Source organism: Crocodylus porosus, unplaced genomic scaffold (assembly GCF_001723895.1).
Source record: "Crocodylus porosus isolate Cpor-Errol unplaced genomic scaffold, CroPor_comp1, whole genome shotgun sequence".
Classification (NCBI taxonomy): domain Eukaryota; kingdom Metazoa; phylum Chordata; order Crocodylia; family Crocodylidae; genus Crocodylus; species Crocodylus porosus.
The window spans coordinates 4,696,596-4,719,029 of record NW_017728921.1 but is presented as its reverse complement, the minus strand read 5'-3'; the positions used below and the strand labels follow the sequence as shown (position 1 = coordinate 4,719,029).

General features: G+C 51.6%; 1 protein-coding gene across 6 annotated transcripts in view; it reads right to left on the bottom strand.

Annotated features, from left to right (window-relative positions):
- The window catches only part of ACACB (acetyl-CoA carboxylase beta), a 57,949-nt gene extending 36,848 nt beyond the window's left edge, over window positions 1-21,101 (bottom strand). For 2 of the 6 annotated variants that reach the window (XM_019538841.1, XM_019538838.1), the window contains exons 1-10: window positions 20,896-21,100; window positions 20,370-20,569; window positions 15,286-15,938; window positions 6,220-6,352; window positions 4,589-4,727; window positions 3,823-3,932; window positions 3,023-3,104; window positions 1,695-1,793; window positions 655-764; window positions 232-342 (exon numbers count right to left, since the gene is read on the bottom strand). In XM_019538841.1, coding sequence (XP_019394386.1) covers window positions 232-342; window positions 655-764; window positions 1,695-1,793; window positions 3,023-3,104; window positions 3,823-3,932; window positions 4,589-4,727; window positions 6,220-6,352; window positions 15,286-15,929 — 1,428 coding nt within the window. In that variant the 5' untranslated portion in view covers window positions 15,930-15,938; window positions 20,370-20,569; window positions 20,896-21,100. Of the gene's footprint in view, window positions 1-231; window positions 343-654; window positions 765-1,694; window positions 1,794-3,022; window positions 3,105-3,822; window positions 3,933-4,588; window positions 4,728-6,219; window positions 6,353-11,863; window positions 12,002-15,285; window positions 15,939-20,369; window positions 20,570-20,895 lie in introns of those variants that run through there. The other 4 variants (XM_019538837.1, XM_019538840.1, XM_019538839.1 and 1 more) reach the window with 4 other exon arrangements.
- Between the last annotated feature and the right edge of the window lie 1,333 nt (window positions 21,102-22,434).

Genomic DNA, 22,434 nt, shown 5'->3' with positions numbered 1-22,434 from the left:
CCTTAGAGCCTCTTCCTTGTCCGAGGGGAAATTAAGACAGGTAGGATACTGGAAGGGACAAGGGAAAGCTTTACTTCTTTTCCCTCAAATGGGACAAAAGGCAGGACTGTTGTTTTGGTACAAGACACAAGTACGGCAGATGAATCGGGAATCTTCCCCCGTGCCTTTGACTTGTCTGAGAGGGTGGGATCTGGGAGCAGGGGGCAGGCACCTTCCTGGAGAGCCCCTTACTTGTCTGAAGCGGCTGGCAAACTCCTCCGCAGTCTCTACTTTGCGAATCCCTTTGCCCCCGCCGCCTTCAGAAGCCTTTATCATCACGGGGAAGCCGATCCCCTTGGCCACCTGAGGGAGGGGAAGGGGATGCAGCAAGCACTTTTGGGCACAGCTCCCGAAGCACCTGGACTCACGACCGGCTGGCCCACCCTCCCCCTGGGTTGGACAGACCCCCAGAGAGCACCGCAGATGAGGTTTCATTCAGTGGCCCCCTCTGAATGGCAGCACTGGACGGAGCTGGTGGCAGGGACCCTGTCCTCTGGAAAGAACGCTATCATGCCTTACTTGCAACGCACGCCAGTCACCAGGTCCCTTAACGAGCCCAGACAGGAGAGAAACCATATGCACACTGCCTGGGGCTGGGCTAGGGCCCTTCTTTACCTCCAGGCCATCGTCCACATCCTTCACGCAGCCCTGTGCATAAATCTCCAGGGGGACACTGATGGTCCTCTGCTGCTCGTGATCCTCCTTGCTCCACTCTGCCACCAGACCTGCACGTGCAGAGCAGAGGGACTGCACCCAGATCGGCAGGAACAGGACGACCCCGCACCCTCATCGCTGCCAACAGCTGCGTTGGTGCACTGAAGCCCCTTTGCTTCCCCAGAGCCGTATGCCCACAACAGCAGCCTACTGAAAATCAGGCCAAGCCTGCTGCTATCTGCATGCATCATACAGAGGTGGGGTTCCCTTGTATTTTCCAGGCACCCCCCTTACATGGGGGAGCTGCCCTGAGTCAGGGCAAGCACACTGAGACTGCTCCACATGGGTCCTATCCCCACTCTCCAGTGCACACAGAGACAGGCACGCACAAGCCGGGCTCTGCCGAGATGGAACAGGGCATCTCATGCTGGTACAAACCCCAAATCTTTACCCCAAGCCTTAGAAATGTTGACCTGTTAAAAGCATCAGCCCCGTTTGGATGCTAACACTTGGGCATTCGCTCCATCCCCCACAACCTGCTTGTGCTGGGACAGTGCATAACAGCATTGACCTGTGGATGGCCAAGGGGCAAAGCAAGGCAGATAGGAACAGAAGGGAACAAGGAAGCCATAGAGGTGACAGTGCTGAGAAGAGAGCAGCGCAGGGTGGGATGGAGGGAAAATAAAAGGATAAGAAGTGACTGGAGGGTAAAGTGACAGTGAAAAGGGCCAGCAGAAGAGAAGCATGAAGACAAGGAGAGCTGGAAAGGAGGAAGGGCAAGAATAGTGGGGTGTCAGGCAAGCCAGCTCATAACAGCAGGCAAGTTCTTTGCAGTACACAGGCAAATTAGGAACAGCACTGCCATAAAAGACCCGACCGCTCCAGCTGCTAAGATCCCTGCTCCTCCCTTCTCCGGTCACTCTGATGCACAAAGCAAGACAGACAAATCTGGCCTGTGCCATGTCCAAGCAAAGCACCGCTCAGGCCGAAGGTGTGCTTACCACTTCCACTCCACGGTAATGTGGGGATCTGAACTGTCTGTGCTATGATGGTGGAAGCCACTTTATCTCCCAAGGCCCACATGGCATCACTGGGAGGACCTGAGCAGCAGCAGGAAATAAGAGGGGGGTTAGTCAGGGAGGACATCCCATTACCTCTGGAAGCCATGTAGCACCACTGATCCCCTTTCTAAGGGAGGGACTCCTTGGAAGCGCATGAAACAGGCGTCTGCAAGGCTGGGGTATGGACTGGTTTACCTGCCAGGTCCCTTCCAGGCCAATGCTCATAAATGCAAAGGCACCATTTTTACATGGGAAACCCAAAAAGAGTGGAAGCCACATAGGAAGTTTCCATAAAGCTGGCTTGAGAGCCTCTATGCTTTAAGGCTGGTGTAACCACCAATGCTACACACCATGCACTAAGACGTGTAAAAAGTAGTGGCATCTACAAACCAAGGATACAAGTGTTTCGGGTTGCCGATATGCAGTGACTAATTCTGAGGTATGCTCCTTACACATGCATTCGTGTTTCCCCAGGCTGGACTCACTATCTTCATGTTTCATCTGGATCAACTGCTAAAGACAAGCTGTGGTCGTTTACATCATATCTGTATTTGTACATGGCATGTTGGGCAATAGATGCGCTTTATGTTTTAGGGCCTACATAGTTAACAAGTCAGCAGCTGGTGTGCTGGCAGTAGATGGTTTGATTAGCTGGGTCCTGATAAGAAGCCTTGTTGAAAGCAGTGTAAGTCCTTGCCTGAATAACTATCCCACCCGCTGCTGTTTCACAGGCTAACCAGCCTCCGTCCCTCAGACAGGGATTAGCCTTTGCTTAAGTGAAATTTCTCTGCTTACTCTCACAGGTTCTTTCTACCTGAATCTGTGTTTACTCAAACAGATAAGACTAGAACTGGGACTTGCCCTTTCTTCCTATTTTTACTTCTCTACCTTGCTCGTTCCCAAAATAAAAAGGAAAATAAAAGTGTTTCAGTCTCCAAAGTTATCCTTCTTTCCTATGCAAGAGGAAGACAGTGTCTCAGAGAGACAGTCAGGGACAGATGCCATCAAAAACGCCGCTGCGACAAAACCGGCCGGAACATAAAACACATCTTGTATCAGACAGCTTATTGACAGATACCACTCATGAAGAGCTAGTGCAGTCTGGGGAGATATCCATGCAGGTGTAAGTAATGTACCCCCAATTTATTCCTGTATATCTATGTACCCTGCAACTACAGACAAAACCATTCACTGGATGTACGTTACAGTGGACTTCCATTTGCTTCCTTATGCAGAAGGCCAAACTGTGAAGATGTAGAGAGCCTCACCGAGGAAAGCCACCCCATTTTTCTGCAGCAGCTCTGGAAGCTTAGGATTCTCTGAAGCATGTCCCCAGCCAGCCCACACCGCCTGGGATGGAAGAAAGAGGGAGTAGGAGAGGTCAGCTGTAAAGTCATGACTTTGAGTCCCAGTATCCTGCACTGCTCTCCAAGAAAGACCAGCTCAAAGCACCATTGCATTCAGAATCACCAACTCTGCAGCTCATGCCTGCTTCTAGACACCTCTTATCCCTGTCCAAGTGCCTCCCTTGCTACTGGCTGCAGGGATCTTAAAGACCTGTGAAGCAGTTGTCCCAGAGACCACCCTGTCCCAGCAGGGAGATGACTATTTCCATGTCTCCTTATTTTCAGTTCCTTGAAGGATTGAGTCATCATTTCAAAATGGACCATCTATCTTTGTGCTGCTCCTCTGCACAGCAGCTCATGATGGCAGCAGAGCCCAAGACAAAGGGTTAGCGTGTGACTACGAAGGTCATCAGAAAAAAAGCAAGGGTGGACTGTTTATCAGTAACTGGCTGTGTCCAGCACCCTGGCACCAGGCTGACACAGACCAACCATGTGGGACTCCTGTTCCCAGGGCTCTGGGACAATGAAGGGGGAAATCCTCACTTCTCTAGCACTCTCTTATTGCCCAGTGGAGCTGACAGGCACGTTTCCATCAGTTCCCATGGAACTGCTCAGCCTGGTGAACCCCTGCTCTCCTCCCCCAGAACCACCTGCCTCCTAGAAGGAGACATTTTAGGCCTTCAAGAGCGGTTCCCAATCTTCACGTTCCTAATGGTTTTCACCTGCACTGGAATTCGTTTGGCGATGTCCACAATGAGCTCTACATTGGCATAGTTGTTGTTGTTGGCTCCCCCGGGGACAGGCACGTAGTGATCGGCCATTTTGATGTACTCTGGAAAAGCAAGGGATGGGGAGTCCTGGTGGCAGCAAGAAGAGCAGTGGACTCCTGTGCAGCAAGACTCTCTGCTGGCCCCTCGGCTCTTGCTATGCTGCTCACGCGGGGTACTGCAATTACAACAGGTCTGCACCCCACCCTGCAGGCTGAAAAATAACCACCAGCCCGCAACCCAAGGCGGGCTGAAAGAGGCAGTGAGTCTAGTGAGTCTGTACGGTCATCACTCAGTTCATGATTGCAGGCTCTCGAGGAGAATACTGAATTCTCTCACATACAACACATCCTTTTTTCCAAAACCCAGCTGCTGAAAATTAGGGGGCTCATTATAAGTCAGGAAATGTAGTAATGTGGGAAAGCAAGAGGAGAAGCTGAACAGGGAGCAGAGCAATGAGCAGGTCTGGACCCACTAGTTGCTGCTGCTGCTGCTGCTGAGTTACTTAGTACAAGGACAGGTCTTTCTTTCTTCATTCTGCCTTTCAAAAGCAAGGCATGTTGTATATAAGAAAATATGTCAAGTAACAACTTCCCAGGAAAGCAAGGCAGGAAGAGGGGAGAAGGGCAGTGCCTATCCCTCCCAGGAGGTATTTGTGATCATCAAAAAGGAAAAAAACCAGTGTGAACAGCTGGGAAAATCTGATGAATCTCACACTCACCTGCATTTGCCTTAAGGTCTTCAGGTGTAACCATGACAACAAACCTAATTGCTCGCTCATTCCGAAACATTTCGTAGGCCCACCGGCGGATGGAGCGCATGCACTTGACAGCAGCAATGCCATTGTTTGCAATCAGGACCTGGAGGAAAGACACGGGAGACTGAGGTGTAAGCACTTGCATCAGAGCAGGCTCAAACTTGTAACTCCTCACCGCTGCTGAAAGCCCAGGCCAGGGAACATGCTGTCTTTGGAATCTAGCTTAATGTTCATATACGTGCATTGCAAAAAAGCCATGGGTTTCCACAACGTATTGGTTATCACCAGGCAAGATACCAAGATGACCAGCTGTAGGGGAAATAAGACACAAGTTGCTTATGGCACACACATGGAGGTGCTGTGCTTGTATCAGAGTACAAGGGGATATCAGAGTACAAGGACATGTATGATATACAGGCCAATACAGCTATTTCAAGAACTGAACTTTGCATCCAACTATGCACCCCCACCACATAAACCCCCATCTGGGGGGGAAGTTCTCCAGCCTCTGAAGACAGCATGAGGCCAGTTGCCCTTTCTGTACGAGAGGGAGAAAACAGAAAGGAAAGAGTCTCACACTGCTGTTAGTTACTTCCTTTGTAGTCAAAGAAGCTACTCCCAATTTATCCAAGGTAGGCTGGAGTTCAGGATCTGGTTCAATATCTGTTACTCTGCTCACAAATGCCCTGAAACATAAAGGGACCCTGAGAACAAAATGCACTATGTGGGTCTGCCTCTCCTCCTCAAGCTAGACCACATCTGCAAGGGACCACTTGCTAATGCAAGGTTTCTCAGAGCTCTGTGACTTGGCACTTTGAAAACCAGCAGCAAGATCCTGGCCCCAGAGCTCTCCTCTTAGGATGGTGGAGAAAATGTTTTGGCTTATGATCCATGTAGTTGCTTCCAGCACCACAGGATGTATTGCCAGGACAGAAGGTGGTGGTCTCCCTGCTTTACCTGGGGCAGGTTAGGGCACTGTATCTTGTGCTGTACCAGTGCTGATAGTATCTTTGCTAAGAGGTTAAATAATGGATTTGTATGGGATGGTTTGGATAGGAATGATCCTGCCTCATGCAGGGAGCTGGACTAGATGACCTATGGAGGTCCCTTTCAGCCCGACTTCTCTATGACGCTCTGGGATTAGGAAAAACTAAAATAACCCCTGAACTCTGAAGAAGCTCCTTCAGACACTGAGAGCTTAATATAGACTGGCTTCAACAAGTGGAAAGCCAGGAAGGAGCCTGAGAGATGGTGGGTGCACCACAAGAAGTCAGGGCTGTCCAAAGAAAGAAGCAGAGAGCCTTATACCATCAGCAGAGGCATGAAGGCCGGAGAGAGGAAGACAGAAAAAGGGGTTTTACACACATGTACTGGTGAAAGGAGCAAGAGAAACCCTGCCGAGGCTCTCCCAAGGTTTTGAGCTCACAGAGCTGTTCAAAGCCCTTGGCAAAGCCTTGACTTAACAAGAGAGCAACATATGTCAAATGACCTCCGTTCAAGGTGCCTACGACATACGAAAGCAGTCCCACTGCAAACAGAGCAGGGAGCCAGCTCCTGCCCCAAGCACATGCTGGGCTGCTCTACGAGGCAGATACCTTTTCAATGACACGGTTCCCTCCAAAGCGCGTCACAAACTCAGCAGGCGAGGCGACGGTGAAGTCCCGGTGGAGATCCAGCTTCTTCTGCTCCCGGCCTTTCTTGATCAAGTGCAGTCCTGACATGCTGGGCCTGAATCAGGTACAAAATAACCATGAAAGCTGAAATCAGTCAGTTCAAGACTAACCCCAGGCTAAGCAAACAGTTCAGAAGGGCAGACCCACAATGATCCAGATCTGGGATTTGGGGGAGGGACGCATTTTCCAAGAAAGCAAAAGGCTGATAAGCTTTATAATACAAACAGTTATACTTCTTGTTGCGCCTCCCAGCCAAGTCTCTCAGAGCAAACATGAGTCCAGTAAGCAATATGACGGCCATGAGGGATGGTGGGGCTATAAAGGACTGCTTATTCCTACTGCTGAGAGGTTGACACTGCCAGGAGAGAGAACAGCACCCTGCAATGCTGCTTGGAGAGTGCAGGAGAAGACTGTCTCCTCTCGAAACACTGAGGTCAGCAAGTCCAGGTTAACAGACTATAATGCTTTTCGGCTGAATTCCCTCTCCTGGTGAAAAGCGCACGGGGATCATTAATGACCAGGAACTCAGCTTTGCGCCACTACTTTTAAAAGCAATGATATTAGCCAGCTTTGCTCCTAGGAAAATGTTCTCTGTCCAATTACTGAAAGATAGACAGCGTAAAGTGTGGCTGACAGCACGCCTAAGTCTTCATGTCGGACCTCAGGGGCATGGGTGTCTAAAGTCACCAGAGTTTTCCGGCACGACGCACAGAGAAGGATAAGCGTGTGGGTACAAGCATGGCCAGCTCCTGACAGGGACATAACAAAAGGCAGGCCCCCGTCCCTCCTCATCACCAGTTGCAGACTGGACGATGCTGGGAATGGACCAGTGCCCCATGGAGATGAAATGCTGTGCTACGCAGCCCCACATGGACGCCAGACGTGAGGGCGTCCGTTCAACACCCGAAATCTCCACCACTACCCAGTGTCGGAGCCAAGGCCTGCTGCACAATAAACGAACTTCGTGTGGAGGGAGCCGCTGCTTGGCAGGAAGGGTGTCTGTTGTCAAGCTTGGGTTGATATTAACCTCCATTTTTCAAACGTTATGCTTCAAGCATCCTCAGGACCCCAGATGCCCCTATGTACCCACCTTCCTCCCCTGTCCCCAACACAGGCAGCTCTACATCAGGTTTCTGTGGCCCCAAGACAGATCCTGTATTTTATCTGTCTGGCCAGGTCTGTACAGAGGCTGCCCCAGAAGGCAGTATGACCGATGTGGCTTTACAGTACTGGGGAGAGAAAGCCCCATGTAGAGGGCACAGGACACCTCATGGGGCCTCACCTTCTCCCCTATATGAGCAGAAGGGCTTTAAGGGAATGAGGACCAGGGTCATAGCTAGTCAATCCCCAGGTCTATACCCCAGCCAACTCAACCCCCTCCTCCCCTGCCTCTGGGCAGGGATGCAGCTGCCCTCAGGGCCCCTGCAGCTAGAGAAGAAATCCCCACTCTCCCACCACCCCCAGACAAGGCTCTGACCATGCAGGATATGCACAGCATCTGGGATGAGATCCTTTCCCAGCAGAAGCCTGATCATGGACCTTTCCCAAGCACAACAAAGGTGCCAGTTAAAAAGAAAGACCAGCTGAGCCTAGATCAGGGACGAAAGTTTCAGAGATTCACAGATTGTAAGGCTGGAAGGGACCTTGGAAGATCATCGGGTCCAGCTTACAAGTGACACCACGGGTCACACTTGTTTCACAAGCTGGAAAGGTGTCTAAAGTTAGAAGTGACCACAACCCTTCCTGCAACACACCCGAGCGGGCTGGTTTGTGATTCACTCTCTGTCCTGTAACAGGAGTAGGCTGCCACTCATCACCGGGAGGAGCTCCCCCAGTCATCGGGAATGGGGCTGACTTAGACAGCTGGAGCGAAGTACACAGACCGGCAGTGCAAGGAACTGGCACTGAGCCGCCCCTGCGTTGGCAAAACACTCTGCAAAACACCTCCCTAGCACAGCCTGGCAGCTGTACTTAGTGGACCCTCCCTAACGGTGGTGCTCTCCGTGGTGGGTGCTACAGGTTGGTTTGCTGCTTGGTTCACATGCTTTCTTGTGGCTCTGCGCTGCCCCGCACGGAGGAGCGAAATGATTAGTATTTATACTGCTGTGTTGCCTAGATGTTGCAGTGGAGAAAGGAGCCCTGCTCTGCTGGACATCTGGATATGCTCCAAGCATCCTCTGAGCTTAACTCGGAGTCCTCCCAGATATCCTCCTCTCCTCCTGCCCCCATGCTCTGGAGGAGAAGCCATGTACAGGGAGACTGCCCCCCATTACTCTGTGCTACTGGTTTCCTTCCTTCTCTTTCCCAAACCTTCTCTGTCTTCCTCCAAACGGCTGTTGAAAGTCACCTCTTCTTATACAGCCTCCCACCCCCTTTTGTTAGGGACCTTGGGAACAACCTCAGCAACAGCAAGCCATCCAAGTCCCTCAACAAGTGATCCATTGAATCATTACCTACCTCCCATGGGGGAACTAGTTTTCTCAGCTTAGCATGTCTATTATATTACCCAGACAGACCCTTACAAATGTCAGTGAGCCTTGATGATCCCAGACACGGCCATGTGACACTCAGCTACAACACAACTGTATCGTGACACCCGCAACGTGGTTGGGACCAAATCTCATATCATGCACGTTGTGTCAGATGCATTTGTGTAGGGTTTTTTCTGTGCTCGAGTTGCATTGATGTAGCATTCTCCCCCTGCCCGTCCCGAGCAATCTTGGCATTTCCACGTGTCCTTGAAAAAGATAGGGAAGTTACTCCCACAATCCTAAGGAAATCAGAACCACATCAATCCTTTGGTATCGGCATCACCAATGAAATATATTGAACCTTCAACCAAAGAAAACGCAAGGTTTAAGGTTAATCTGTTCAGCAGTGTTTAATGAGGTTTTATAGCCAGTTCCTAACATGGGTCTCTTATTTTTAACAGTGCTGGTAACAGGCCAGCTGCTAGGATACAGCCAACAATATTGAAGCATAAATAATACTCCTGGACTGTTCATAAGTATCATGCAACTTTGGATGGTATATGAAACCATCATGGAAAATTCCTCAACAGTTTTCCTGTTAGAAAAGGTATTCAGGGACAGACAATGTCAAATACAGAGCTGACCAAAGCAAACAGATATTCTGGCTCATCCTCCAAAGCTTGCATGGTGTACCAATATGGATCTGGTCCCAAACACTGGAGCACAGCACATGATGTTATAGGTGCCCCTGCTGTATTAGCTCAGACTCAAACCACCGCCCTTCCCAGCAAAGGTCAGTAACCACAGCCTCCGCTGGTTTCAATTCAGTTTACGGCTCCCTGTCCTGTTGCCATCCAGAACCTATCTGGAATAGAGCAGGGCACATTACAACACAAAAAAAGATCTCCAATACAGGTGTCCTGTCTCTGTCCACCTAATACCCTCGCCCACCACCCAGCTGGCTTACTGACACACACTATCCTCCTCCAGCTGCTCTGTCCAAGGCTAATGCACCACATGCCGGCCACTCCACCAAGCACAGCTGGCAGACATCTGTCCACGTTGTTCTCAGGGATCTGGAGAGGCACCGCAAGGGAGGCTGAAGGTGTCAGAGATACAAGACCCTAGGGAGCATCATCTCCAGCCCGCATCCACCTTCCAGGGCAGCGCTTCTCCAACGAGGGTCTGCAGACCAGGGTAGATGGAGACTTTAAAGAGGATGTGAGAGGAACAAATGAGAAAGCAAGAGGAAAAGGGAAAGGACTTTCTCTTAGGGGGAGATTATGGTATGGCCATAGGGACACAAAGTACTACATTATTTAAACTCTGCTCCACAGAGGCAATGAGAACAAAGCAGCGTGACAAGTTATAGAGGGGCGCCAGACCCCAAAACATTTGAGGACCACCTGTTGCAAAGCATAACTGAGGAGGAACAAGCAAAAGTCTTTCGTAACTGGGAGGAGAGAGCCAAGGGAAAGGAGAGAAGGCATTAAGCTTCATGATACAGGGGAAGAACTGAAGGCAGAGGAACTCATTACAACAGAAACCCACCTAGCAACACACCCACTTGTTATCATATACAGGACTTGTGTGGCCTTTGACTCCACATAGGAAAACACACAGCATGCAGATAATAAGCCCTGCTATTTAGCAGGCCTTTTTTATCCCCAGGTTAAGAGAGACCAAGGCACTAAGATGCTACACGACTGACCCCAGGCCAGACAGCACATCAGCAGCAGTGTCGGAGCAGCTGCCGGACCCGCGCTCCGGCTTCCAGCCCATGTCGCTTCTTAGCCTTGTGGCCTGCTGCCTTTTTCCCCAGGAGTACAGACCTACTTGGTGCTCAAGTCTGCATCTGCTCAAAGCTTTAAACATTCATTGGGCTCCAATTTTGCCACACAGGGGTGGGCGCTTAGCAAAACTCAGCACACAACCATCAGACAATGCCTGTATCACAATGAAAAACAGAAGCAGCTTGGATCAGGAAATTACGCACCACAGCCGTGCCCTATCGGTCACGTCAGACCAACAGTTACTTTATTATGGCAGCCCCGGGCCCAACCTCATGTCTCTTAACTTCACTCATAAGCACGTTCCAGACTCTCGGATTTAGTCCCAGTGCGTATCAAGCTCCGCATTTTATCATTTCTGCTCAGACCACATCTTCACAAACTTCATGGGCAGGGAAGGTCTGGGACAATTGTGACTATCAAGATGAGATGTTCCTCAACTAGCGATCAGAAATCAAGTTGTGAGTTGAGCTACAAGGGGTGACTTTCAACAGGTCTCTAAAGCAAACACACCTGGGCATCTCTCCCTCCCATTTTCACAAAACCCACCAACTCTTTGAGTTCAGCGAGACATGTCAGCTGAAACCGTAGCCAGCAGGTGCCAAATCAGTGCAAAACACTTTTAACTGTGCAACCCACAGAAGAGAAACCACCAGGTTTGTTTTCCAACTTCCCAGCTCAGTGAACTCCAATAAAGGGGATGTACAGAACGAGCAGCAGAAAAGCTGGGGTGGAAAAGGGTTTTTTTAAAGCTATAACTGCAGGGTAACTCCAGGATTGTGGGTTTGCATATTTAAAAGAAATGACGTTTCAGTGGGAAACAGTTTACAGAGGCAGGAGGAAAAGAAGATAGGAAATGCCACACACTTCACTTTGCAGAACACAGAGTGAACCTGCAGCGACGACTCGCTGCCAGGCTCTGAAAACCTAATGGAGCGGGGAAGCGGCATGCCTCGGGAAAGCGGCTGTCTCCATGTCCCTGCGCACTGCTCCGCGTACCGAGTGTTTGTTAACCCTTGCATCTGGAGCGCATGCAGTGTGTGGGCAGCAGTGTTTACAGAGCGAAGTGACCTTCTGCCACTGCCAGGCCCCAGGAACTGCTCCCTTAACCAAAGCCAGAACCCCACCTGGAGAGAGGGACCAGGAAACGCCTGCACACCTAGCACCCCCAGCCCAGGAGCCGGCAGCAGGCATCTACTTTTGGGGCACGGTGAGCAAAAGTTCCAGCTGTTCAGAAAGCGACATCCGGCCATCCTCTCCCCAGACCACCCCAGCCCGAAGGTTTCCCTCGTCTCCTGCACTGACCTTATCAGACCCTGCAACCAGTCGAAGCTGCACCCATCTCATCCCTCCAGTCTGCATGGGAGCGGGGGTTCCCCGCAGAGTTCAGCCGGGCCACCGCCTCCTCTTCCTCCTCCATTCCTGTCCCTCTGTCTTCCCCGCCTCTGTTTCTTCCCCTTCCCCTTCCCCAGGCAGCCACAGTGACAACAGCAAACTCGACAGCATCACTGTGTGGCACATGCCAGAAACTTTACTGAAATGACCTTGGGCCGCATGCTCTTAAAGCTACAACCATCCAAAGCAGGTTCCCCCTTAACAGAGGGGGGAGCAGCAGGGACTGCATAATGCACATAAGGAAGTGGGGAGGGGGACGAATACAGCTCTCCCCTCACTGCACCAGGTTGCACACTGCCGGGATGCACAAACCCACCACCAACGGTGTTCAAGTGGCTCTGGACACTTTCCACCAATGCATGGGTTTCCCTTGTGCAGGATGCTGCATAAGCAGAGGCACCCATGACCTTGGCCTCTGAACTGCCTGCAGCCTAAGACCTGCCCCCCCAGCCAGGGGTAGATAAATTGTGTGTGTGAAAAGTCCTTGTTAATTGTACAACTGCATGCACAAATGCTGACCCCCCACCAGACCAGGACATTTCAGCCGAGCTATGAAAACCTGAGTGAGTTCTTCCCGTGTCCTGCCCGGCATGGGGCAGAAGCGGGTAAAGGGTTTGGCAGGATATGCTGGCATGCCTTCTCACATCAACTTGGCTAAGGGGAGACGCTTAATGTGCTGATACCATGGCAAGGAGCACGCATGTATCAGCAACGACCCACACACAGGGCAGAAGGCATGTAATGGATAGGGTTGGGCCAAACCCGGAGCCCTTGCTCAAAATGCCAACCCAAGGACTCTGTGGAAGCCTGTATCAGAGTGTATAGCCCACCTTCGCACAGGTCACCTTCAGCACCATGGCACAGAGCCAGTGTACCACGGCAGACTCTGCTGCCTGGCCCAGCCTTTGAAGGACAGCAGCTGGCTCAACTCCAGGGTGCCCGGTGTCGGCATTCTGGAAAAGCACATGCTGCACCGTCTCCTTCAACATGCCCCAAGGTCAGCGGCCCAGCACGCTCCGTCTTCAGTGACAGCACTGGCATGGACCCCACCCTATCCTCTGTCCCCACACCACCTCTGACATCTCACCCACATTCATCACGCCCCTACCCTAAACACCCCCAGCCCAAAAAGAGACCTTCTACAGAGGCTCTTTTGATTTGCAATCAGACCAGATCCCAGGCAAGGCCCCTCTATCATTTTAAGGGTGGTGCCATGTGGTTTCAAACGGTGCCCGTCCACCCCGACGTCCCAGGTGTCTGGAGTGCTGTCAGCAACCTAACCTCTCACTGAGTAACTGGGTTCATTTGTAAAAGCAGTGGCCCTATCTGTAGGCTTCATCAGAATTTAACATTTATTTTTTGGGTAGAAGCTGCCCAAAAAACATGCCCGTAATTCCCGCCATTATTTCGCAGCTAAACCAAAGCATGCCCGTCACAGCTGGAAGGCACCTGGCAGGCAAAAGCACACAACAACATCCCTTTGCACTGAGCATGAGCTTGTATCACCCGCTATTTTCCCAGAGTATTTCCTTGGTGTGCTGGACAGAACTTCGTACAGTCACTTCACCTTTTTGTCTGCACAGTAAACCAGTGGCACCTGCTTGGTTGGCCTGAGTCTTTCACCCAGAAGCAGGAAAGAGAAGAGATACGGTTACAAATAGAAAAATGTGATCAGGAAATTGGGGAGTTGTCAGGGCAGTGTCAACCACGTTCCCGATGGCGACTTGTCCCCTGCCTGCCTCGTCACAGTCAAGGGATTGAAATGCATCTTGCAGTATTTTTTGCATTTTAATCCAGCTGTGACTTTTCTGTTTGTTACTGAAATCGGGGGTGTATTTTCAGCCCTCTAGGAGCTCAGAGCAGGGAGAAACAATGCCAGGCTGCTCTGGAGAATGTGGGACTCGCTGCTACCTGATCCGGTGCGGCCCCAAATTGCAAGAAATAGGAGGCAGGGTTGGAAGGGATCTCAGAAAGTCACCCTGCTCGAGGCAGGATCACCCCTGACTAAACCATCCCAGCCATGTGTCTGTCCAACCTGCTCTTGAAAAATTTCCAGAGCTGGAGATTTCACATCCCCTCTAAGCAGCCAGGTCCAATGCTCGACCCTGCTCAGAGTCACACAGTTCCTGCTCATCTCCAACCTCAATTTGCCCTGCTGCAGCTGGAGACTTCTAGTCCTGTCCCCTGCAGCCAAGGAGAAAGGCCCACCTCCATCCTCTCTATAGTCACTCTTCAGGTATGTGAAAACTGTTATCAAGCCCCCTCCCCTCGATCTTCTCTTATAACCTTAGTTCTTTCAGCTTTTCCTCGTAAAGAGAGACACACCAAAATTGTAAGAAATCAAGCAGAGAAAGGGGTGGGAAGTCCTGCAGTCTTGAATGGTTAGCTTGGGGATGGCCCGAAACCACAGCATAATTACGCTGATTAAGCCCTGGAAGCCATTAATCCATGCTTAATAACGCATGGGCTAATGGCTTAATCAGGGTAATTAAGCTGCAGTTTCAGGCCAACTGCCAATTTGTGCAGAGGAGCAGGACTGCAGGGGCCCCTTGGCCAACCAGAGGTGTGGAGGGGTCCCGCCATGATAAGCCTGTGAAAGTGGTGGCCGGCCCTGGCATCCCCCTGAGAAATGGGCCACCTGTGTCCTCGAGTTGGGTAGACCCCTACTCATCAGCCTTGTAGCCAGGCCTCAAATCATTTTTGTTGCTCTTGGCTGGATTCTTTCCAATCCATCCCCATCCATCTTGAAGCGAGGAGGGGAAACTGGTCGCCGCAGCAGACAGTCCACCAGCTGTGAGACTGAATTGCAGTAGGTTTAATATACCAATAAAGATACTCGTAGCATTCTGCAGTACTGTAATAGGCAAAAAGGGCCTCTTAGGCCCATCACAGCACCATTCATTCTCACTTGTGATGCAACACTGATTGGGAATGACCAACAAGTGCACCTTCACTGAGTAGGGTCCCAGTTTCCCATGTCTGTTTTAGCAACCTGAGAGCGCGATGCAGCACAGGCTCTGCTTTTAAACCTTTGCTGAGAAGCTGGGAGAGGTTGCCAGGTGCCTGTGGACATCCTTATGGAAGCCCAGTAGCAAGGCCTTGCTGAAACACTGGCGAGTGGATCGTTGTAAAAAGGCCAAGAGATTGAAAAGAAACGAATGCCATCTAAAAAAAGTTATCAATCGGAAAAGACAAAAAAAAAGAAAAAAAGTTGGCTGTGAGATGAGCTGGGTGTGGGATTGTTTTGGCTAAAGGGTAGTGTCCTGCACGGTGCATAATCCCCCTGTCCCTCGCCACCCCGCATGGACGGCTCTGACCCAGCTGCTCTTTACCTCATGACAGTGGAGATAGATCCTGACTCCAGGAGGGAAGTGACTGAGAAAGACTCAAAAGAGGAGGAGCTGGCCCCGCTCACCATGCTGCCTCTTCTGCTCGTGACCTTGAAGGAGCCAGAGACGACCTCATCGTCGGAGGAGTTATCCTCGAAAGATCCCAGCACGAACTTGGCCATGCCTTGTCTTTTGAGCTGGGCCTGTCTTGGCTCCATCAGCTGCTCCTGCTCATCCCTGGAGCAGGACCTCGCTGGCTTTAGCTCTTTATTTAGGGAAGGAAGAGACCCGCGGGATAAAGGCCGCGTACCACTGTTGGCTGGAACTGCTGGGCCTGGTGAACCCGAGGGTGAAGGGACACTGGGAGGCTTGTCCTGCAAAGGCCTTTCCGCGGGTTGTTTACTGGCTTCCATGACCTCCTCCAAACCCAGCATGGTCCCAGCAGATGGTGGCTGGGTCACTGAGCTCTCCTGCGGTTCACGCGTTGATGCTTTCGACAGCTGCTCCTTGTTTTCAGAGACTGCTTGTGGTTCTGGACTTGATTGCTCCATCTCTGACCTGATCTGCTTCGGCGGGCGAGAATCTGCCACTTTGGTCCAAATGCACCATATCAAAATCAGCAAGGACAGCAGGGACAGCAGCACCATTCAGAAACCCTGGAAGAAGAAGAGATGAGTGATGACAACTGCATTTAAGCCTACCTCGGTGTGCTAAAGTGTCACAGACAAGCACATTGCTCTACCAGAGAGAAATCAGACTTCGTCCTACATGCCACCGCTGGAGCAGACAATACTGCGGGACTTCTGTGATCGGGTCTGGTGTGACAGCTGGGAGCGTGATCAGAGCAGGAAGGACAGGCCTCCACTTCCCTTTCCCCAAGGCACAGATCTCTGACTTGTGAACACGATTCTCCATCACCTGTCAGCAGCGGGTGTTTCAGAGTAACGGAGCGCAACAATCAGCAGCAGGTCTCTCCTCTCTCACTCACACACAAAGCAAAAATAGACCATCCTTTAGGAGATGTCCTTCAACTACAGTTCTAACACACACTGCTCAAGTCAGACTGCAGTGACCTGCTTTATATTTTGTGCAACAAACCTTGTTTTGCCTGGTCCGGTATTCAGCACTGCACCGTACTGTAGCTAAACTGGAGATGCTGTTACAGCACGAGCTATTTTTACTCCCTGAAAGCCGAACCCTGGGAAGAGCTGGCTGGTGTTACACGCCGCACTTCTCAATGGTATGCCTAACACAAGTCAACAGTGGGGCTATTTGCACAGGAACATGACATGACTGCAATTTCATGCAAGTTTGAGAACATCAGGTGCACTTTCACTTGGACATCCAAAGTCAAGCTAAGTTTATAGAGACTGAAGAGATTTCTCTCCCTCTTACGGACACTGGGTAGATCAACTTTTATTTCTGTGTCTGTCTTCCCCCCACAGGTTCCCATACAGGTAGCATGGTACTCTGGTCTTGCTTCACTTCCCAATGGTAGGCTGCTACAAAAGACCACCAGCAAACATTTCCCGGGGCTGCATTTACAAAGAGTGCTATCCCCCTGGACAGGAAAAAAAAAGAAGACCCCAGAAAATCAGCTCTCTCACTGCCTTTGAGAGCAGTAATCACTAGAAGGACTTAGCAAATGCCAAACCAGTACCACTACTTCAGTATCAGAAGATTTCCTGGTCGATTTCCAGCTGGCATCTTGGTATCTGATATGGGACTGGTCCAAGGTTTTGGTGTTGACTGCTGTCTACCAGTAGGTTCATCAGCCACACACTGTTTGCTTTCCCAAAGGTTAAACCTCTCCCATAGTAAAACACTGCAAATCTCTTTTTAGAGACCTGGTTGAATGCTGCATCCTCCACAATGGTTTTGGTCCCTGATCCCTCGTGCCCCCTCTACACATTACAGCTTTACACAATCAGTGGGTCAACTGTGCAATGAACAGAGACCAGCCACCCGTGCAAAGCACCGTATACACCATAAAAAGCTAGACCTCGAAAACATGTGCTAACTTCAGTGCTCCAGCTTTAATATGCACATGCACCTGCAGCAGGGAATACATTGAGGGCTATCTGCCAGTCCTCCAGCAGCCCAAGAAGAAACCCTTACCCTAAAACTGACTTGAGCCCCAGGTTCATCCCCCCCAAGCCAGCAGCACAAAGTATAGGAGAGCTATCCCCGCCACCCCTGTGCGAGCACAGAGCAGGCAAGCAGGGCACCGCTGCGCTGGAGCAGAGCCCAGGGTCTCCTGGGCAGCAGCAGCCACATGGGGTGGGGGGATCACCCTGGGGGTCCCGGGGGATGACTCTAGTACAGGCTTCTAATTCTTTCAGTGGCGCTGCTGACCAGAGCGCTCCCCCAGCTGCTCAGCAGCCTTCTCCCCACCTCCGACAGCCTGCCCCATGCACGTCTAGCTGTGCAAGAAGTCTGTGTTGCACAAGAAAAGCTGTACCAAGATTGGAATAGCATCTAGACATCCCTCCAGAGCACCAGAAACACCAGGGTGTCTTTCTGCATGCCTGCGGCTTGAATCCACCTACGTGTCGACATAGATTGGCTCGTTTGGTGGATGGCCCACCTTCTTCATAAGCAGTGTCAGGGAAGCAGGGGGAGAAAATGAAAGGGAGAAGGAAACCCCAGGCTCCTTGCACTATGGCAGGCAGTTGGGAGAAATGGAGTTGTGTGAACAGGTAGCAAACAACCAGCCGAGGGGATGGCAATCCTTTAAATACACAGCAGCTCTTCAAACACTTCCTATCTCTTCTGTCAAATCCTTGGCTGGGTCACTCTGCTCTTGGTGAGTGCCCAGCTCCTGCAGCATTATTGTTTCCTATGGGAACCTTTCACCAGGTAGCAGTACACAAGTGCTATAAAAAAAGAGAGCGCGACATTGTGAGCAACCAGGGCCTGACCCATCTGCAGCAGACGCAGACCCCTGCACATGCCGGGGACTGGAGCGTCGCATCAGCCGTTCAGGCAGCACAAAGCTTCCAGCTGCTAGAAGTACTGCAGGCAAAGGAGTCAGTCTGGAGTCAAAGCTAAATTGGATGCCCCCTTCGCTACAAAAGCGTGGCTCTGAACAACCCAAGAAGGTCCAGGGATACCCTTCACCATCTTTTTACCCTTGCCACCTTCCTCACTCCCTTTTCCAGGCCTTCAAGGGTCCTTCAGCTCCTCCTGGCTCATCCTCCACACAGTGACCCTCCCTCCCAGGCTCACAAATGCCTGGCAAAGAGCACCCCAATTCTAGGGTGCTCCTGAACAGGTCTTTTTGCTGAAGTCAGGCTTCTCGCTGCTCTCCCACTGACCCTACAAGAGTGATCTGCTTCCTGGTGCCAGACCCTCTGTTTGGGACACCAGCGGAGACACGCAGGGCCTGGGAACTTCCCGTCTCCATAGGAGAGCTCCCTTCAGAAGAGGCAGGGAGGATGAGGCCCTCCCAGTCCGGGCTGCCCTGCTCCACAAAGAAGAGGAAAGAAACAGAGCAGGACTCGGTCTTTCTTTACCCCGTTGCCTTTTACTTTGTACCGTTCCAGACACTGCTGTTGGGGTTTGATTTCCTTCCCTGGCCCCTCAACTACAAGACAGAAAACAGCAGCGAGGTGCTATCAGTCTCCTGCCGTTTGTCCAACAAATGACGGCGGCAAGCCTGGGTGTTTATTTTTAGAGGACAGACAGATCCTGCAGAAGTACTCTGTGCCTCCATGTGCCCTGACACGGTCCCTTGCGAGGGATCAGCTGACTGGGAAGGAACACCGTGTCCCCGGGCATCTGCGGGGTGGGCCGTCCTCCGCTCTGCTATGCTGTCTGGAACAGGGCGGAAATAAGTAGCAATGGGAGGCAGCGAGATTGCAGGCCCTGATCCCCCAAGCACCAGTGCACGTGCTTAGCTTCTCTGCCAGAGCTTGCAGGAAGGGGAGGATGGCATCGCCAGAACGGCCAAAGGACTCCTGCTGCATCTGCATCAAGCGTTGCTGCCCTCGCTAGTCCCAGCAGTCCCCAAGTGCAGGGGTCCTGAGGAACATCTGCCATCATATCTCAGACCTTACAACTCAGGTGGGATTTTAGATCCCTGCTGGCTAGTCGGTCACTCTTTCACAAGCGCCCAGCTCGACTTTTACCACCAGCGGCTTCCCTGCCAGATGCCGGCCTTGCCGCTCTCATGCGGGTCTCAGTTACCCCGAGAAGGCAACGTGCTGCCCAGAATGCCGAATCCTTACAACTCTGGGGAAACCAAAGCTGGTGCAGCCGCTCGGAGGCTGTGAGGGGCATCTTACTGGGAGCCCGTGATCCAGTTTTGCAGGATCCGCGCTGGCTGCATCTTGCTCTCCAGGTTGACACTCGAGTCTTCAGTACAGCCTGTAAAGCCCTCAAGACCATGCTATCTATTGGATCTCCCTGCACAGCTGGCATCAGCAGCTTGGATAGGGCCCATTGTAAAAGAGAGGGAACATGGCCAGGTCTTGTCCGTTGAGGTGCTGGTAATCTAGATGTCTCCAAACTAGCCCCAGTTTGATGGATGTCTGGGAGCACTATACAAGCCCCCTGCTGAAAGGGGAAAAGGATGTTCTCCCCACAAACTGCAGAGGCAGAAAGAAGTTCCCGCAGAACTAGCGCCCTGAAACTCACCACGGAGAAATCAAACACACGCCTGAGTATTTACAGGATCAAGGGAGGGGAGACAAATCCAACGTACAGATCACAAACATCATAAAACGGGGGACTGCATACAACTGAGACGCATGACCCAGTCAACGCTGCGGTCCTACAACTGAAAACATAGCCAGCTTCTATCTATTCAGAGCTGATTTTTAAAAAGCCATTTAGTGAGCATTTCGATCACTCCTCATTTGCTTTTTAGACAGCTTGGACGAGGTAAAAAGCAAGGAGCTGTTCTGAGAGGTTTATCATTTATACTGTGCTAAAATGACAGTAAGGAAGAACAAGTAGGTCTTGTTTGCAGTTCTCCAGCATTTCAAGCAGCCCATTACCATTGATAAACACACTATTTCTCTATGCAGATGTGTTGCATCTCTGCATTAGAGGGGCAACAAGTTAACTGCAGATAATCCACTTACCATCTTCTTCGGGCTCTGGGATCTTCTTAAGTGCTCCTTCCTTTTATGTCCTCCATAGGTTGCTTTCAGCCTTGAAAAGTTCCCAAGGACTAAATATTTAACACGCCTCGTCAGCCCCGCAGACTGGCAGCTAAGTGTTGACGACTCTGCTTATTGCACTAGGCACGGGTTACGGTGACAAACATCAACTTCAAATCAACCTGCGGTATAAAAAATACTTTATTAGCCTCCAATCTTGGCACCTCTGAATATAGCTAACACCCTTCTAGTCAGAACAAGGCAGTGCTGCATTAAAGTCGCCGAGGCAGTTCCTGACTTTCCTAATGGGAGATAACTCCAGGGGCTTTACAGTGTTTCCAGGGCCGGCTCGAATCGTAGTGCTATGCTAGCTATCCAAACAGCTACAGGCGACGAGGGACGTGAAAACCCGCAGCCAGGCACCCAAACTGCCTTCACAGCGACAACGGTCTCAGCCAGCCCTGAGCAGCCCCTAAGCAAAGCCACACGCACGAAGAAGACGACTTACTTTGAAAGCCCACCAGTCATCAGGGTGCGCAAGGGGGTGAAGATATCAATTGCCAACTGACTCCCCTGCTTGGCTTCATGCCGCACGTGCTTTTGCTAAATTCAGGTTATCGTATTTGTGGCACTTAGAGAAAATACCTTCCCGTTATTTTGCCTAGATAACCTTTACAGCTGCCAAGGTTAACTAAGCAAGCAGAAGTGGGGAATGACTCCTTTAGATCAACATTAGAGGGTTGCTGCCCTGCAGACAAAAAAGGGATTGCTCGATTTATACGGAACAAAGGTCAGCCTCTGCTCCAGGATGAACAACTGCGGGCGGCGGAGAAAGCCAGGCACACATACCTTCCACTGCAGCCCACGATAAGCCTGGATAATAACCAGAGACTGAGCTAACGTGGAAAGTTTTACTTAAAAAAAACCCCACACAAAACCCCCAAAACATTTGTCTTGTGTGGGGAAGAAAACAATACTGGCAGCAATCCAATAAAGCAGCCTGGCAGCATTAAAAAGCAGGTTAAAAATAGGCCATTAAAAAAACTGAAATAAGTCAAAGACAACTATTTTTACTTCTGAAGCGTCAGACGTGCGGGTGCTGGGGTCTGTGGACTAGTGCTGCCGGGCTGAGGCGGAAATCAGATCTGACAAGCAGGGCCCGGTTTGCGCGCTGCATCTGCGCCCTGAGTGCCGCGGGGAGGGACAGCGTGGAAAGGGCAGCTAAGCAACAAAATTTAGCAGAGCCACATCACATCAAGAACGAGAGTTTTTGCAGGGCTCTCCTCAGTTTTTTCTGTACTCAAGCCAGGAGCTCCCAGCTGATGCCCCCCCCTTGCTGACGTCCACGCGTAGATGACATCTCATCTAAGCCTATCGTTCTGGCAGGACGCTGGTCGGTGGCTACCCCAGAAACCCCCTTGCACAAGACCCCCCGGCACAAACTGTTGGTTGGGCTTTTGGAGATGAGAGTCTCCCTCCGGGGACGGGGCAGCTGTGCCACTCTTTAAGGGTGCCAGGCAAGGCTTCCCAGCATGGTAGCACGTGTTCTCTCTCCCGAAGAGGAGGAAGAAACCCTGGGAAGTGAGGAGCCCTTTCTAAAGCAAGGAATAAGTGCTGGCACCTACCACCCTCCAGAGGGGAAAATCCTGCGTCAGATCCTGGGCATGAATTTGCACCGGCCACCTCCACTGCAAGCCAACCCCCCCGGGACAAGACTAGAGAAGGGCTGCAAGCTGTCCCAAGCCCGGGAGGAAAGGCGCGCAGGTGCCCGCCGCGGGGCACAAACCTCGAAGAAGGCTGCGGCGTCTGAAGGGGGCGAGGGAGGCGTCCCAGCCCCGGAGGCAGGAAGGGCCTGCCTGGCCGCAGCCGGCTGCAAAGCTCGCCTTTGCCCGCTCCGGCTTAAAAAGAGAGCTGTGGGCTGCGCGAGCCCTTCTCTCCACGCAGCCGTGCTCTGCCGCGGGCCGCCCGAGCCCTTCCCGAGGGCGGGCCTTGGCCCCTTGCAGCAGGGGCCCGGGCCGGCGCGGCGCGCACGTGGCAGGCTCCCGCG